Below are 17,742 nucleotides of genomic sequence, written 5' to 3'. Positions count from 1 at the left end.
AGTCATACAAGAGTGGCGCTAGTAGCCCACTATCAGGATGCAAATAAGATTTCCTTTAAATACACGCTGTAACAGTCGAGAGAGTCAGTTACCTTTGAGATTGGACGTGGTGATTTCACGTTAGTCAAGAACGCTTTTAGGGTGACAAAGACGCCGTTATCAACACCTTACTGTGTTTGAACGAGGTCGTGAGATAGGCTATGAGAAGCTGGATGTTCCTTCTGCGATGCTGCAGAAAGACTTGGCAGAAAAATAGGCAGTGTACATGATTGCTGGGAGTGATGGTCACCTGAATGTACGATCACAAGAAGACTGGGCTCCCGACAGCCAGGTGGCAGTACCGACGGGAAGACCACCCTATTCCGTGTATGGCTCTAGCGAATCGTACTGCTCTGCAGCAGCAATTTGAACAACAGTTGGGACCGCTGTGACACAAATAACTGTTACAAATCGGTTACTTCAAGGACAGCTCCGAACCAGACACCCTGTAGCTTCTATTCAAATGGTTCAAATGGCTCTGAGCACTATGGGACTTAACATCTGAGGCCATCAGTCTCCCAGAACTTAGAACTTCTTAAACCTAACCTAAAGACGTCACACACAGCCAGGCACGAGGCCGTATTCGAACCTGCGACCGTAGCGGTCGCGCATTTCCAGGCCGAAGCACCTAGAACCGCTCGGCCACAACGGCCGGCCGTAGCTTCTGTTCCACTGACCTCAAATCACATCTTTGTGTGACCTCAGTGGTGTCAAGCGAGAGATCATTGAAGGACATGCTGTAGGTCTGTTGTGTTTTCTGACGAAAGCTGGATCTGTTGTCTGTTGGTTAGAAGGAGACTAGGTGAGCTCTTGCAACCAACCTGTCTGCGTGCTAGACACTCTGGCCCTACACCTGGAGTTATGGCCTGTTGCGCAATGTTGTATGATAGCAGAAGCACTCTCGTAGTTCCCCCACGCACCCTGACTGCAAATTTGTACGTCGAGCGTCATCCACAACAGCATTATCCGTCCCTGTATTGACCGAATAACTGCAACATGCATGGAACTCTAGCCCACAAACCGACATTCGCCATCTGTAGAACACAACGCGTGCACGTTTGCATGCTTGCATTAACATTCTGGAGGCTACACTGCTCATTAATGTACCAGCATTTCACAGTTGCGATGGTTTATTTCACACTTACATTGGTTTCTGATCTTGCAGTGTTACCTAGACAAGTGTGTTCACAGAAGTTTCATAACTCTACGTTGACTATTTTTAGTACTGCGATTTTTTCCATCAGTGTATATCCATTGCAGAGCGTAATACTCACTGCGGTTATGGCGACATATACATGGTGAACACGAACACCACCAACAAAATTTCGGAAGCTCTGGAGGGATATTTTCTATTTTGGTATAAAGAACCCGTGGTCTGTGATGGATCTCAACAGAGTAATACTGCAATTATGTTTTATTTGATTCATACTGACTTTCCGTCTTATACAGTGGCGATCGAAAAGTTACCGTTCGAATGCCACACAAACCCCTTACTTACATGTCGGTGCTTATATACCCGCATCAGAGTCGCTCTGGGTGGCATATATGTCGCAGCAACGGTCTCTAACGGAAACTTTTTGGTCCCCCTTATACTTACTGCAGCAAAACAATGTAATTTTTATCAGATGCATTTTCACTTTTATTTATATAGCTTGCTCTGTTGTCATTCATGAAATATGATACCTTATACCGAATACATCTCTCCTATTTATAGCTTATTAATTGTATACTACGATGACTTGGGCGCTCAAATTACTTACGGTGTGAAACTTCCTGGCAGATTAAAACTGTGTGCCCGACCGAGACTCGAACTCGGGACTTTTGCCTTTCGCGGGCAAGTGCTCTACCAACTGAGCTGCCGAAGCACGACTCACGCCCGGTACTCGCAGGAGAGCTTCTGTAAAGTTTGGAAGGTGGGAGACGAGATACTGGCAGAAGTAAAGCTGTGAGTACCGGGCGTGAGTCGTGCTTCGGTAGCTCAGTTGGTAGAGCACTTGCCCGCGAAAGGCAAAAGTCCCGAGTTCGAGTCTCGGTCGGGCACACAGTTTTAATCTGCCAGGAAGTTTCATATCAGCGCACACTCCGCTGCAGAGTGGAAATCTCATTCTGGAAACATCCCCCAGGCTGTGGCTAAGCCATGTCTCCACTATATCCTTTCTTTCAGGAGTGCTAGTTCTGCAAGGTTCGCAGGAGAGCTTCTGTAAAGTTTGGAAGGTAGGAGACGAGATACTGGCAGAAGTAAAGCTGTGAGTACCGGGCGTGAGTCGTGCTTCGGCAGCTCAGTTGGTAGAGCACTTGCCCGCGAAAGGCAAAAGTCCCGAGTTCGAGTCTCGGTCGGGCACACAGTTTTAATCTGCCAGGAAGTTTCATATCAGCGCACACTCCGCTGCAGAGTGGAAATCTCATTCTGGCTACTTACGGTGTGTTTGTCTCTTGTTACGAGTTCTCAAGTCCTGTGTTCGTCCCTTCGTTGTTAGTGGCGGTTGAAAACGATAAACCATGGTTGTATTCTCAGTTTTCGCAATTTTTTGCCTTTTATGAACAGACTTTCTATTATGCTGCACTTCACCTACCGACCGAGGTGACACAATGATTAGCACACCAGACTCGCTTTTGGAAGGACGACGGTTCACATTCCTCGTCCTGCCATCCTGATTTAGGTTTCCCGTGATTTCTGCAAATCGCTCCAGGCAGATGCCCTTGAAAAGGGGACGGCCTATTAAAGTGAAACCAAGAAAATGAATAGCTAGCTTCAAAAGCAGATACACTGAAAAACATATGGCTTCCTGTACACTTTGATTTAGGTTGTTCAGACCTCAAAGAAATATCAGGTAAGAAGAATCCAAGCCACTAAACCCATTCTCAGGAACTGTAGAAGAAATATTCTGATCCTTAATCTGGATAGAGAAAAAGGAATACCTGTTACTTAACACATGTGATGCACCTTAACTTTTCTGATGGTACTCTACGGTTCCATTGCTGATACGAGGGCTATTCGGAAAGTGAGGAACGGTCAGTCGCGAAATGGAAACCACAGTGAAAATCCGACGCGGCGTTTCACAGACGTTTTGGGCAGTGTCTCTAGTATGCTCGTCGATCGCATCAAGACACTCTTTTCAGTTGTGAGCACACTGTGAGCGATGAAAGATGCATAGAACAACAATGTCTCCCGCCAAGTAGGAGTGCCCTCTGAGAACCTTCGCCTTAATGTATGCAGCCCACCTAACACAACTGTCACGCACTACCTTCTTCATGGCAATTCTCAGCTGCACTCTGCAGGGGCAGTGTAGACGCTCCTGCAGCCTTTTCGATGGGAAGTGTTCCATCACCCACAACACAGCCCTAATTGGCTCGTCCTGAGTATCATCTCTGTTCACATGAAGCGCTGGATACGAAGACAACACTTAGGCGTAGGCTACGCGCTATGGACCAGCGTAGAGAATTATCGGAAAGCACAGGCGGCTGCCTTCTATGGCAATGGTGTTGGAAATTTGATATAACGCTCCGACAAATTTCTAAGTCGGAGAGACGACTATGTAGAGAAGTATCTGGAATGTGTAGCGAAATGTGCAAAGAAAACAGGTTTGATTTTCACTATGGTTTCCAATTCTCGACAGATCGTTCCTTACTTTTCGAACAACCCTCGTGTATTTCAGTAGTGAGTGGAAGGACTCACTAGAGGAAGTTAAAATACACGCATGGAAATCTATTAAGATATAACTAAAATAATATAAAATAAACACAACGAAAAGGAAACTATACTTCACTTCACTTCTGAGACACAATTGAGCAGTTTTTGTTTTTAGGGCAGTTGATGACAACGACTGGATGGGCATGAGAAATAGTAAACGAGAGAGTTAAATGTTGGAAGTAACACTCGCTACTTGTAGCGTGGAACCCAGTAACGATCGCTGTCCGGTGGTTTGAAGACGAGACTTTCAAAATTCGCTGGCCGGAGTGGCCGTGCGGTTCTAGACGCTGCAGTCTGGAGCCGAGTGACCGCTACGGTCGCAGGTTCTAATCCTGCCTCGGGCACGGATGTGTGTGATGTCCTTGGGTTAGTTAGGTTTAATTAGTTCTAAGTTCTAGGCGACTGATGACCTCAGAAGTTAAGTCGCATAGTGCTCAGAGCCATTTGAATCACTTTTTACAAAATTCTGCAACAAACTTGGGTGTGGACTGTTTGAACTATGCTGTCGGGTAGACCACTGTAGGGGGTCTCTTCAATAGGTCAGGTTTACACACAGTAGACGGCAACTCAGGTTGCAGAGTATGTGTTTCGGGTGCATTGGGGTTATTTAGGTTAAAAGAGACCCCCTCCTTACTACAATCGGGCAGATAGGTTGCATCAGCCACATAACTGGAAGGTAAAAACAAGCTTTCTTGCGTATCAGAAAGAAAAAAGTGTTAATCTGGTATTAGTTATTTGGAGGATCCGCCTAGATAAGGTCCCAGAATCCGTCTTACTTATTAACGATACTGATACCAACACAGTTTTAGAATATTGTAACTAGGCAAAAGCAGAAGCGAACAGCGGCGAAATCATAAATTCCGAGTCGAACGTGAACTGCTCAAAAAAGTTTCGCACCATCCTCATGACCTGCATAAATTGAGTTTTGTGATAAAACGTATTCCTCAATGCTCCCGTTCGCAGCTCGTGGTCTAGTGGCTACTGTTGCTGCCTCTGGATCACGGGTTCCCAGGTACGATTCCCGGCCGGGTTGGGGATTTTCTCTGGGCGGGAACTGGGTGTTTGTGTTGTCCTCATCATTTCGTCATGATTCGTAAACGTAGCGATATTGGACTGGGTGAAGATAGGGGCTTTATAAGAGCGCTGATAACCGCGCAGCTGAGCGTCGTGCAAACAAAACATCATCATCATTAACTTCCTCATCAATGCTCCCTGGGAATCGCTACGTACTCCGAGAAAAATATAAAAACCACCTGACGCAACCGTCTCCAAACGACAATTTGGCCTCTGGGGGTCCATTACGAAAAATAGTACAAAACACACAATACCGTAGTACACTAACAAGGTGGTTAAGGGAACACCTGGAATTGAACTTGGACATCTGCCATCACGTATTCCTTACTGGTGTGTGCAGGATTTGTTTGATGATCTTCGTGGAAGAATGTGCCGGATACCAGCGCAATGATGAGACATACAGCCTCACGGATTCAGTACGCAAGAGGTTCAATCATGTTTTGAACTAGTACAGTACATGGATGTTAGACGCCTCTCGTCATTTCGAAGGTTGTTCGAGACCTGTGCATTACTGAGATGAGACCCGCCAAACGACTGCCCAGTTCGGCAGTAAACATTTGGGTAATGAGGTCGTCTTTCAAGACGATAATGAACCAACCTTCTTCAAGGTGGTAGGAATCAACCGAATGGAATGGGCATTGGTATCAGTTTACATGATCCCATTTCAGTATGCTTGAGACTGGTAGTACGTCCTCGCAGTGTCCTTCGTCACATTTTGAATGACTTCAGGAGGGCTGCCGTCGAAGAGTGAGACAGCATAACAAGAGAATCCACGCATGTTAAAATGCAGGCAATGGAGCATCAAAACATTAAATGTTACTCAACAGTTGATTTTTCTTTCAAGCATATGCAAAAATATGCAAGATAAAAAAAATGTTTTTGTTTTAGTTATTTGCTTCTCATTATTTCAAATCAAAGTTATTTTTTCTTAACTTAGAAAGACTTATTCTTGCTTTCATAGCGCCCCTTTGATTTACGCCCTCACGCATTCGCAGATATGCTGGTGGTGCAAAACATTTTTTGGGCAGTTTCTAGCGCAAGCTTAGGCTAGACCTTGTATGGACACGGTTCATATCATCAAGGAACCAAGATCTTTTTCTTTCTTTTTTTTCAAGAATGAGCAGGAATTACATACAGATTCTACACTCATGCTCATAAATCAAGCATAACTGCACAATGTGGTGCCACACAACGTGGCACTATACAAAAATGGCACTAATAGCATAGGCACATAGGGAACACACACGACACAGATATGTAAGTCCACGGTATTGGTGATAAGTTGAGAAAATCGTCCCGAAACACAAATGCTACAAAACGCCACTGTTTCCTGCGCATGTACCCCGACATCAATATGAGATATGATCACCCTGCACACGTACACATGCCGCACAATGGGTTGGCATACTCTGGATATGGTGGTTGAGCAGCTGCTGGGGTATAGCCTCCCATTCCTGCACCAGTGCCTGTCGCAACTCCCGAAGTGTCCTAGGTGTTTGAAGACGTACAGTGACACGTCGACCGAGAGCATCCCAGACGTGCTCGATGGGGTTTAGGTCTGGAGAACAGGCAGGCCACTCCATTCGCCTGATATCTTCTGTTTCAAGGTACTCCTCCACGATGGCAGCTCGGTGGGGCCGTGTGTTATCATCCATCGGGAGGATACCAATAATAATACCAATAATAATCTCCTGATGACGATGGAAGATGATGACAGTATTTTCATTAGAGTATAAATCATGGTGGAACTACAATAACAGATACTCATAGACCCGACAGCAGTAATCGGTAAATGAAGCTACCGTTTTTGAACTACAGCGTACAAATATCCTACTAGATAGTAAATGGAATTAAGTATCAACTTGAAAACTTCAGACTTACGCTAATCCACGCTAGTAAGATTACCCATTTAAGCTGAGTGCTGGCGAAAGCAAGCCTCAGAAACTCGACCAATTACTTATATTCACCCTGCGGTATAGACGGAAACAATGCACTGTATTGAACTATGAAGCATACTGGGAATTTTATGAAAGTGAAAAACTTGAGACTCAATTATTTCTAATGAAATAAACATTTAATTGCACATGCATGAAGAAGTCTATTTACATATGCTCATTCCACAAAAAAGACCAGGAATGGGGAACAGCTGACCCAACTCCGCAGATACAGGCTGGACAGTGAAGGGGGAGGCGTGTTTCTAGTGATAAAAAGTGCAATCGTATCGAAGGAAATTGACGGAGATCCGAAATGTGAAATAATTTGGGTGAAGGTCACGGTTAAAGCAGGCTCGGACATGGTAATTGGATGTCTCTATAGGCCCCCTGGCTCAGCAGCTGTTATGACCGACCACCTGAAGGATAATTTGGAAATATTTCGAGTAGATTTCCCCATCATGTTATAGCTCTGGGTGGAGATTTTAATTTGCCGGATATAGACTGGGAGACTCAAACGTTCATAACGGGTGGCAGGGACAAAGAATCCAGTAAAAATTTTTTAAGTGCTTTATCTGAAAGCTACCTTGAGCAGTTCAACAGAGAACCGACTCGTGGCGATAACATATTAGACCTTCTGGTGACAAACAGACCCAAACTATTTTAAACAGTTAAAGCAGAACAGGGAATCAGCGATCATAAAGCGGTTACTGCATCGATGATTTCAGCCGTAAATAGAAATATTAAAAAGGGTAGGAAGATTTTCTGTTTAGCCAAAGTTACACAAAGCAGATTTCAGAGTACCTGATGGCTCAACACAAAAGTCTTGTCTCAAGTACAGATAGTGTTGAGGATCAGTGGACAAAGTTCAAAACCACCGTACAATATGTGTTAGGTGAGCATGTGCCAAGCAAGATCGTAAGAGATGGAAACGAGCCACCATGGTACAACAACCGAGTTATGAAACTGCTACGGAAGCAAAGGGAACTTCACAGCAAACATAAACGTAGCCAAAGGCTTGCAGACAAACAAAAATTACGCGAAGCGAAATGTAGTGCGAGGAGGGCTATGGGAGAGGCGTTCAATGAATTCGAAAGTAAAGTTCTATGTACTGACTTGGCAGAAAATCCTAAGAAATTTTGGTCTTATGTCAAAGCGGTAGGTGGATCAAAACAAAATGTCCAGACACTCTGTGACCAAAATGGTACTGAAACAGAGGATGACAGACTATAGGCCGAAATACTAAATGTCTTTTTCCAATGCTGTTTCACAGACGAAGACTGCTCTGTAGTTCCTTCTCTAGATTGTCGCACAGATGACAAAATGGTAGATATCGATACAGACGACAGAGGGATAGAGAAACAATTAAAATCGCTCAAAAGAGGAAAGGCCGCTGGACCTGATGGGATACCAGTTCGATTTTACACAGAGTACGCGAAGGAGCTTGCCCCCCTTCTTGCAGCGGTGTACCGTAGGTCTCTAGAAGAGCGTAGCGTTCCAAAGGATTGGAAAAGGGCACAGGTCATCCCCGTCTTCAAGAAGGGACATCGAACAGATGAGCAGAACTATAGACCTATATCTCTAACGTCGATCAGTTGTAGAATTTTGGAACACGTATTATGTTCGAGTATAATGACTTTTCTGGAGACTAGAAATCTACTCTGTAGGAATCAGCATGGGTTTCGAAAAAGACGATCGTGTGAAACCCAGCTCGCGCTATTCGTCCACGAGACTCAGAGGGCCATAGACACGGGTTCCCAGATAGATACTGTGTTTCTTGACTTCCGAAAGGCGTTCGATACAGTTCCCTACAAACGTTCAATGAACAAAGTAAGAGCATATGGACTATCAGACCAATTGTGCGATTGGATTGAAGAGTTCCTAGATAACAGAACGCAGCATGTCATTCTCAATGGAGAAAAGTCTTACGAAGTAGGAGTGATTTCAGGTGTGCAGCAGGGGAGTGTCGTAGGACCGTTGCTATTCACAATATACATAAATGACCTTGTGGATGACATCGGAAGTTAACTGAGGCTTTTTTCGGATGATGCTGTGGTATATCGAGAGGTTGTAACAATGGAAAATTGTACTGAAATGCAGGAGGATCTGCAGCGAATTGACGCATGGTGCAGGGAATGGGTATTGAATCTCAATGTAGACAAGTGTAATGTGTTGCGAATACATAGAAAGAAAGATCCCTTATCATTTAGCTACAATATAGCAAGTCAGAAACTGGAAGCAGTTAATTCCATAAATTATCTGGGAGTACGCATTAGGAGTGATTTAAAATGGAATGATCATATAAAGTTGATCATCGGTAAAGCAGATGCCAGACTGAGAGTCATTGGAAGAATCCTAAGGAAATGCAATCCGGAAACAAAGGAAGTAGGTTACAGTACGCTTGTTCGCCCACTGCTTGAATACTGCTCAGCAGTGTGGGATCCGTACCAGATAGGGTTGATAAAAGAGATAGAGAAGATCGGACGGAGAGCAGCGCGCTTCGTTACAGGATCATTTAGTAATTGCGAAAGCGTTACGGAGATGATAGATAAACTGCAGTGGAAGACTCTGCGGGAGAGACGCTCAGTAGCTCGGTACGGGCTTTTGTTGAATTTTCGAGAACATACCTTCACCGAGGAGTCAAGCAATATATTGCTCCCTCCTACGTATATCTCGAGAAGAGACCATGGGGATAAAATCAGAGAGATTAGAGCCCACACAGAGGCATACTGACAATCCTTCTTTCCACGAACAATACGAGACTGGAATAGAAGGGAGAACCGACAGAGGTACTCAAGGTAGCCTCCGCCAAACACCGTCAGGTGGCTTGCGGAGTATGGATGTAGATGTAGATGAACTCACCCAGTAGCTGCAAGACGGGTGACTGCGCACAGTGTGCCAGGGAGAATATGCGCTCTATGCCCTCGAGCACCTTGCTGAGGACATCATTGCGATCCTTCAGGACGTCCTCCGTGTCCTGCGCCTCCTTCGTCCTCTCCTCCAGCTGTGACCGCAGATCTGCCAGGCAGTCTTGCTGCTGTTGTGCCCGCTGCCGGTTCAGCGCTCTCTGCTCATCTATGCGCGTCTTCAGAACATCCACTTGGTCCTGCAGCGCCTCTAACTGTAACAAAGCATTTACAAGCCTCATTAGCGGCTTTCGTCGGCCAAAGAAATAACATAACTTTATCGTGTTACAGCGTCAGTCAGTCCCAGGCTTAAGGACAGATATCCGATGTTTCTGTTCTGAACAAGTAAGTAGTGCAGGTATTTCACCATTGATATCCTCTTACCTGTATTAAACTGTAAACTTTGTAACTCTCTTGTGAGCATTAATTAACAAGTGTGTGTGTGTGTGTGTGTGTTTGTGTGTGTGTGTGTGTGTGTGTGTGTGTGTGTGTGTGTGGTAATGTAATTTGTCTACACGAATACATATGAAGGTATATGGTAAATCCACAGCCGGAACGCAGCATTCTCCTCAAAATAGTCGAAAGATGCTGTCTAGTTACCCATTTTCAACTCCAATTAGAGATTTTACTCCTAGAAACTGAAGATTCTAAACTTAGCAGTCTTATTGGAACTCATTATGAAAAGCAGTATAAGATGCGAAGTAACACATCATTTTCCTCTCCAGGTTTTCTGGCCCATCACGTCTCCTGGCATGCGAGATGATTCGTTAACTTCAAGCAGGTTCGAAAAATAAGGTAAACAACTACCAGCGACACTATTGAATTGTACAGAGATTCAACATGACTATTTCATGTTGCCTTACGTTTTACTTACTGAAGTGTAATTGATTATTTATGCAAACCTTCAAAAATAACAATTAATTTCGAAATATGCGATGTGGTTGGCGTTCTTAATCTACTTAATTTATCAGTGACAAAGCTAGATAACTCTGTTGCGAATTTCTATCATCTAATGTACTACTTTTAGCCTTTATTCCCTAATACAGCTATCTCAGAAGTGTGTATAAAACTTTAACACAGTATAAAATGTTTCTGCACTAAACGTTAGTGATAAGTCGTTTCGGTGTCGCGTTACACATGAATTTAGTGATTGTTGTAAGGACTTGTAGCCGGCCGTGGTGGCCGTGTGGTTGTAGGCACTTCAGTCCGGAAACGCATGACTGCTACGGTCGCAGGTTCGAATCCTGCGTCGGGCATGGATGTGTATGATGTCCTTAGGTTAGTTAGGTTTAAGTAGTTCTAAGTTCTAGGGGACTGATGACCTCAGATGTTGAGTCCCATAGTGCTCAGAGCCATTTGAACCATTTTTAAGGACTTGTAGCCATGGCTTAAATTCTAGGCTGAACTGCACTGAGAAAAGGCTAATAGACAAGATCGCCAACGATTTATTTAAAACACAATACCATTTTCAGTTTTATTATGTGGAGTGTTTGAAAATTCACGCTATAGACTTAGAGGATTTTTAGTGAAGACGAGACTGCACAGTTTTTAAAAGTAACAGTGATCCGTAAACTGACTATTTCCGTATCTTATGTACAATGTATTCCACACTCGTGCGTTGTTGGGTTGAAGTAATGAAAAAGAAATTACTGTTACCCTGGAGGTAATTACACTCGTTACCAAATACAAATTCTACAGAGCGAGGTGGCGCAGTGGTTAGCACAGTGCACTCGGATCCGGGAGGACGACGGTTGAAACCCGCGTCCAGCCATCCCGATTAAGGTTTTCCGTGATTTCCCTAAACTGCTTGAGGTAAATGCCGGTGTGGTTCCTGTGAAAGGGCACAGCCGACTTTCTTCCCCATCCTCCCCTAATACGATGGGACCGATGACCACAGATTCCTCCCCCAAAACAATCAAACAACCATATACAAATTCTAAAAGAGAAATGATACATAGTATATTCGAGTTTTACACCGTTTATATTGTGTCTCCCCTTAATTGATAACCAATATCAAAACCTATTAACGTTAGGAATCTTTGTAACATAAATCAGTTAGTTGTGAATGTGCCATTTAGCAAAGTGATAGTGCATAACCACCGCACTTTCACCTAAAATAACGGAGCAATGTGACACAATCGCAGGAAAACGTATTAACATTTGGGAGAATGGCGGTTTAAATGACCACCGAACCATGCACATAAATATTTACCTTGGTTCACCTAAACAGTGTGATGTTTGGGAAAGATGCCGCTGATTTCCTTCACCAGCCATCTCCAAACCCAGCTTATGTTCTGTCTCGAAGGACCTCCTGGTTTCCATGAAGCTATTAAAGCAAATACCTAGATGGCTCCACTGGAAGTGAATGGCCGATTTTCTTTCTCTCCGTTCAGTAATCTAAGCTTGAACGTCGCTAATAAACTACTCGTCGTCGACGGGACAATAAACCGTTATCTTCCTTTCCACTTTACACAGAAGTCCCAGCCATTCCTTAACCACAAAAACTAAATATTCCAAGATCTGGATTTATTTCTATAATGGCAACTACTTCGTCTAAGCACATGTCTTCAAAGTGTATAATGGAAACCTAAAACTTAAAACGCTCTGTTTCTAAAACCACGCCAATCTAACTACAATCCTCCTCTGATGTTTATTTATAATTGTCCCAAGCGTAGCTATTTTTAGTGTATTAATTGTTTCACATAAATTTCTGTGCTAGGAAACCCCCATCCTATCCAATTTTGATGAGTATTTATATTTAAGGACGGGAATGGTAATTACGTACGAACACTCGTTCTGTGTAGTTTCCGTAGCAAATGAACTCTCCTGCAGAGGACGTTATGCTTAGTTCGTCACAGTGCTCAGTTTTCTCAGTCAGTTTTGATGCAAATTTTCTTCAGCAGTCCATGAATCTGGGCGCTCGTATCAGGTGGTAATTCAAACGACGGCGTACGAGAAAGTCAGAAACTCTCGTTATGTACCTAAAGTCACAATATTCTCCAGACAAAAGGCTTAGAATATATCCACAAATCACAGCTTCTTGGATATTTACTGGTATGTGATGTTCGTACAGTTCCTTGTCCTCATACATCTTAATAAGGAATATGTTTGTAAAGGAATATAGCCCTAGTTGTTTTTACAGAAAAAAAATTGCTGTCTTCTCCTAGAGTGTCGCACGCTCTTGGTGTCATCAGCAATTATCTTGTTTATTTACTATCCGAAATGGTATTTTATTAATATTGTAATAAAAAGTGACGAGTACCTTCATACTAATACTATGAAACTCTTTGAATTGGTTTTATCTTCATTGCTGTTTTTATTGTCACACAGTTTCCATCGTAAGTACCTGTGTAGCCTGTCATATGCAACAAAATACCACTTCCAGAATTTCCGGTGAAAATAAATAAAAAGCTATTTATGCCATGTGTGTGTGTTTGATTGTGTGTGTGCGTGTGTGTGTGTGTGTGTGTGTGTGTGTGTGTGTACGTGTGTGTATGCCTCTGGTGGGGGGGGGGGGGGAGAAGGGGGGACCGCCAGACGGAAACAGCGATGTTTCAGTAAACCGGCTAGGAGCCCAGAATTTGCGAGCGACGAGCAGGCCACGAGGACTGCATATTAATTGTGTACACTCGCGCTCGTTATCCATATTTCGTTACAGTCGAGTAATGCGCGTCATTTTTTAGAGTTAACAGCACTCTTCTCAGAAGAAGCGTATTTGATTCTAAACACACTGCAATCAGAAATGCAGCCGTAATGAATCTGCCCTCGATCTCCAGAGCTTTAGACCTTTGGAAGAGGCTAAAATGTATGAAAATGTGGTAGGAGAAGAAACAGTTAAAAATATGAATGAGTACCTACGCCAAAGACTTTATAATCTCTTGTTTCGTAACCTATAGTGGGTTACATGTGGCGCTGTAACAAACACCGTTAGGCTCCTGACAACTTATCTTGTTTGTGCCTCGCAATGACAAAGACACGGATGACAGTGACACATACGGCCGTTGCGTCTCGTGAGTTCAGTGTTTGCCCGAAGAATTTCTGTTGAAAGCCGTAGAAGTTTCTGTTATTAATTTACGAATGTTTCCTATGTACCTCCTCCCGTTTCCGGGTATTGTCGACGATTCCACCTGCTGTCTATTTCTATTACTCCCATGACGAGGATCCTATTTCTAAGTATGAAAACGGCGTGAACCTATATCACACTGTAAGGGGAAAAGTTTGTGCACGGTCCACTTTCCTCATATGCATGCCTCTGTCTCAGTTGTGTACGCCAACTTCGCTGAAAACAGTTGCTAGGATTTCGGAGGTATTCCGTAATCAGTGGTTAAGTAATGAAAACAAATAGAAAGCACTTTGTGACTTACTTGTTACGTTAGTTTCAATGTGGCAAGGCTAGAGGAAGAATACCTTCCTTCCCCCCCCCCCCCCTCTCTCTCTCCCTCCCTCTCTCTCTCTCTCTCTCTCTCTCTCTCTCTCTCTCTCTCTCGTTTTTTTTTTTTTTTTTTTTGTTTTTGAGGGTGTGGTAATCGTGAACAAAAATCTAGCAACGTGAAGAAGTCCTGAGTGGAGGTGGAAAGCGGGGGTAAAATTGAAACTTCAATGTAGTAGTAGTAGTATACATGGTGACGTACGTGAAACGGACGGTTTTCAAATGAACAGTGGTAAGCTGATTCTTAACAAAAAAAATTATTTATACAACTTCGAAAGTTAACATCTGGTGTTTGGCTTACATAGTCTCTTACGAATATCTACGTTATCCCAGTGGCGGCCATTCTTTCGAATACAATTTTCAACTTTGCTAGATGTAACTGACAACTCAGCATGACAACTGTTGGTCAATCAAATCCTCTTCTTCCTTAACGGCAGCTGTGAGGTTCACTACACTTTTGGTTTTGTTAACATAGTATCGCTCCGTGAAATACCCTCACAAGAAAAAGTCACTATCTGTCAATTCTGGCGACATAGGTGACCTCAGAACGTCATCGCAACGACAAATGAGGCGCCCAGGGCAATGTTGCTCACGACGGCCATGTGGGTATTCGGTGTATTTGTGTGCCTAAAAATCAAGAAGCACCGGAAACAGAAGGCCATACTGGATCTTCTGAACACTGTGACGTGCAGTTAACATTTATGACGTCATATGACTTATGCCTGTATGTCCTGCGTGTTTCCCACAGATATTGTGGTTGAAAATGTTTCAGTGACTCTATCTGAAGAAGGCAACCTGTAAACCATCAAAACCTGGCGCTGTATCATCCTATCAGTCCTCCTTGACCTCGATAGTGTCATAGTACCAGTATGTAACCGTCACGAGAGACACAAATAAAGAACTGCAGCTAAAATCTCCACTTAATGGCTGGCTACGGAACTACGCCACATAATGAATCAACGGTACTCCGCATACAGGAAAATTCAAGCAAAACCCAACTTCTGAATTTTGTTTAGTGTAAAGGGAACAAAGCGAAAGCAAGCGTGCACATCGCCAAATCACGCGTTTCTCCTTAGTTTTACGCACTATTGAGGAAAATATTGCTCGAATTCGGTACTGGAGAAGCAAAACCTGATGCAGTTATTGAAGTATACGCAGATGAATTAAAAGCACATTCTCGACAGCAATTAGCTCTCAAGTTGCGACTGATTCTCAGCCACAGGCAGATACTTCTAATACCTTAAGCCGTGGAGCACATTTTTCTCTAACAGTTGACCGATTATATTAAAACATATAACATCCACGATAAATATCCGACAACACAATAATACAGCAAAGTGCATTAAAGAAGGCGACTGACGATATCAAGCATGCCATGGACAGCAGTGATGCAATCATCCTACATTTCGTAACTTCATCAAGTCTTTAGATACTGTAGGTTTCGATATATGACTTTTAAGGGACAGTCAAATGAAACTAAGAGACGTGGATAAAAGGTAAGTAAGCCACGCGGGGTAGCATCGCGGTCTTAGGCGTCTTGACACGGTTCGTGCGGCTCCTCCCGCCCGAGGTTCGAGTCCTCCCTTGCGCATGTGTGTTTGTGTGTGTTGTCCTTATCGCAAGTTAGTTTACGTTAGATTAACTAGTGTGTAAGCGTAGGGACCGAAGACTTCAGCAGTTTGGTCCCATAAGACCTTACCACAAATTTCCAAAAAGGTAAGTAAACCTTTCATTATTTCAAAATTAGTTGCCATAAATATTACTACATTTATGCTACTGTGAGACTAAACGATCAATGTCTGCAAGGAAAAATGTCTGAGTTTGGCTACAGAGACATGATTGTACTCAGGCGTGCACCTCTTCGTCCGAAGCAAATCGACGACCACGAATGTCTCTTCAGCGCTCTAAAATGTAAAAGTCGTCCAGCGAGAGATAGGGAATGTATGGAGGATGTGTAAGCGCTCTCCGGTGAAACTTATGCAAAATACTCGAAACAGCATTGGCGTCTTGTCGGCGGGCCGTCGATTTACCCTGGGCGAAGAGGTGTACGCCAGGGTACAACCATGGTTGGATAGTCAACCGCAAACATAATTTGTTGATGGCATTGGTCGTGTTGCCTCACAGTGGGATAACTGTACTAACAGTTCTGGCCATTAATTTTGAAATAATAAACAGTTTACCTACTTTGTTCCCACGCGATTCGTTTTCATTTGACTGTCCGTTACATTACTTAAGAAAATGAAACAACTACATTTTTCAAAGAGTACAATACAAAAGTTTCAGTAGCTGTCTCAAAAACAGATGGCAGCGAGTCGTCTGGAGTTCAAAGAAGCCACTATAGTTTCCACCAGGGTTCAGTCCTTGGTTCATTCCTTTTCTCACTGTACATCAATGACACTTCATGTGTGCTAAATTCTTGTAGATACTGCTTATATGCTGGTGACTCCTGTTGTATTTAAGTACCAGCTATGGTTTGTTAGCTCTGAATAACACCATATTTCAGTATCACGTTGGGGCCGTCCGCTATGGCTGAGCGGTTCTAGGCGCTTCAGTCCTGAACCGCGCGGCTGCTACGGTCGCAGGTTCGAATCCTGCCTCGGGCAAGGGTGTGTGTGATGTCCTTAGGTTGGTTAGGTTTAAGTAGTTGTACGTTCTAGGGGACTGATGACCTCAAATGTTAAGTCCCATAGCGCTCAGAGCCATTTTATCACGTTGGCCACAAAAGTTAAATAGTCTCCACGTATCACACTGGGTCTCAAACTTAGTTCTAAGAAGTCAAAAGTAATCCGCATATCACACTTTTTATTGTTCAGGATCAATAGCCACTTTTCGCACCACGCAAATATCTTTTCCAAACCATTTTGTAATTCCTTTTCATCTTACAGTTACTGTACTAGTAGGTGAACGGCTACATCACCCGAGAACAATCTAAGACGCTTCCTCATATTGTCTCTGAATCATGTTGTAGACCAAGCGCAGCATTTGTAGCACTTCTTTCGGATATCTTAGATATACAGGGTGATTATAATTAAAGTTAAACTGTCAAGACGCTGCAGAAATAACACTACTGGTCAGAATGACGTCAAATTGCAACGTAATATTATCGGAGAAGGGGAAGAACGTATGGCAGAACAAAAAAAATAGGGTGAAAATTGATCAACAGACGGCGCTGTTTATGTCTGAATACGTAAATGAAAACACTTGTCATGCGCACAACCTACTGAAGTTGGCATAAACACGCCGGGTACACGGCTTTTCCTCCTTTCGCGTCAGCGACGTTCGCCATGACTGCCTCCATGCAGGAACGAGCTCGGCTTATAAAGCTGTATTACAAGAATGATGACTGGGCACACGTCGCTCTGCAGAAGTTCCGGTCACTGAAGGGCTTGAAAAACAACGTTGGTCCAATGACTGCCGTCGGTATGGAAAAATGTTGTGGTAATTCGAAAAGACGGGCTCTTTTGGTGTGCAAACTGGTAGAGGGAAGAAACGAATTGATTCGACGTCAGTGGAAGCAGTGGCCACAGCAATGCAGGAGGAGACGAGTGGTGGTGTGCAAACATGCAGTGCAATGAGAATTTCCCGAACATTGGACATACCCATGAGCACGGTGCGGAAAATCCTACGAAACATCCTTCTTTGTATCCATTCGAAATTACCCATGCGCACGAG

General features: G+C 43.6%; 1 protein-coding gene across 1 annotated transcript in view; it reads right to left on the bottom strand.

The window, feature by feature from the left end:
• Positions 1-17,742, bottom strand: part of LOC126184356 (coiled-coil domain-containing protein 63) — a 68,992-nt gene that overhangs the window by 34,600 nt on the left and 16,650 nt on the right. Inside the window, exon 3 of the mRNA XM_049926736.1 lies at positions 9,598-9,856. Coding sequence (XP_049782693.1) covers positions 9,598-9,856 — 259 coding nt within the window. The remainder of the gene's footprint in view (positions 1-9,597; positions 9,857-17,742) is intronic.

Source organism: Schistocerca cancellata, chromosome 4 (genome assembly GCF_023864275.1).
Source record: "Schistocerca cancellata isolate TAMUIC-IGC-003103 chromosome 4, iqSchCanc2.1, whole genome shotgun sequence".
Taxonomy (NCBI): domain Eukaryota; kingdom Metazoa; phylum Arthropoda; class Insecta; order Orthoptera; family Acrididae; genus Schistocerca; species Schistocerca cancellata.
The sequence above is the reverse complement of the archived record's forward strand: the minus strand, read 5'-3'. Positions and strand labels throughout refer to the sequence as shown.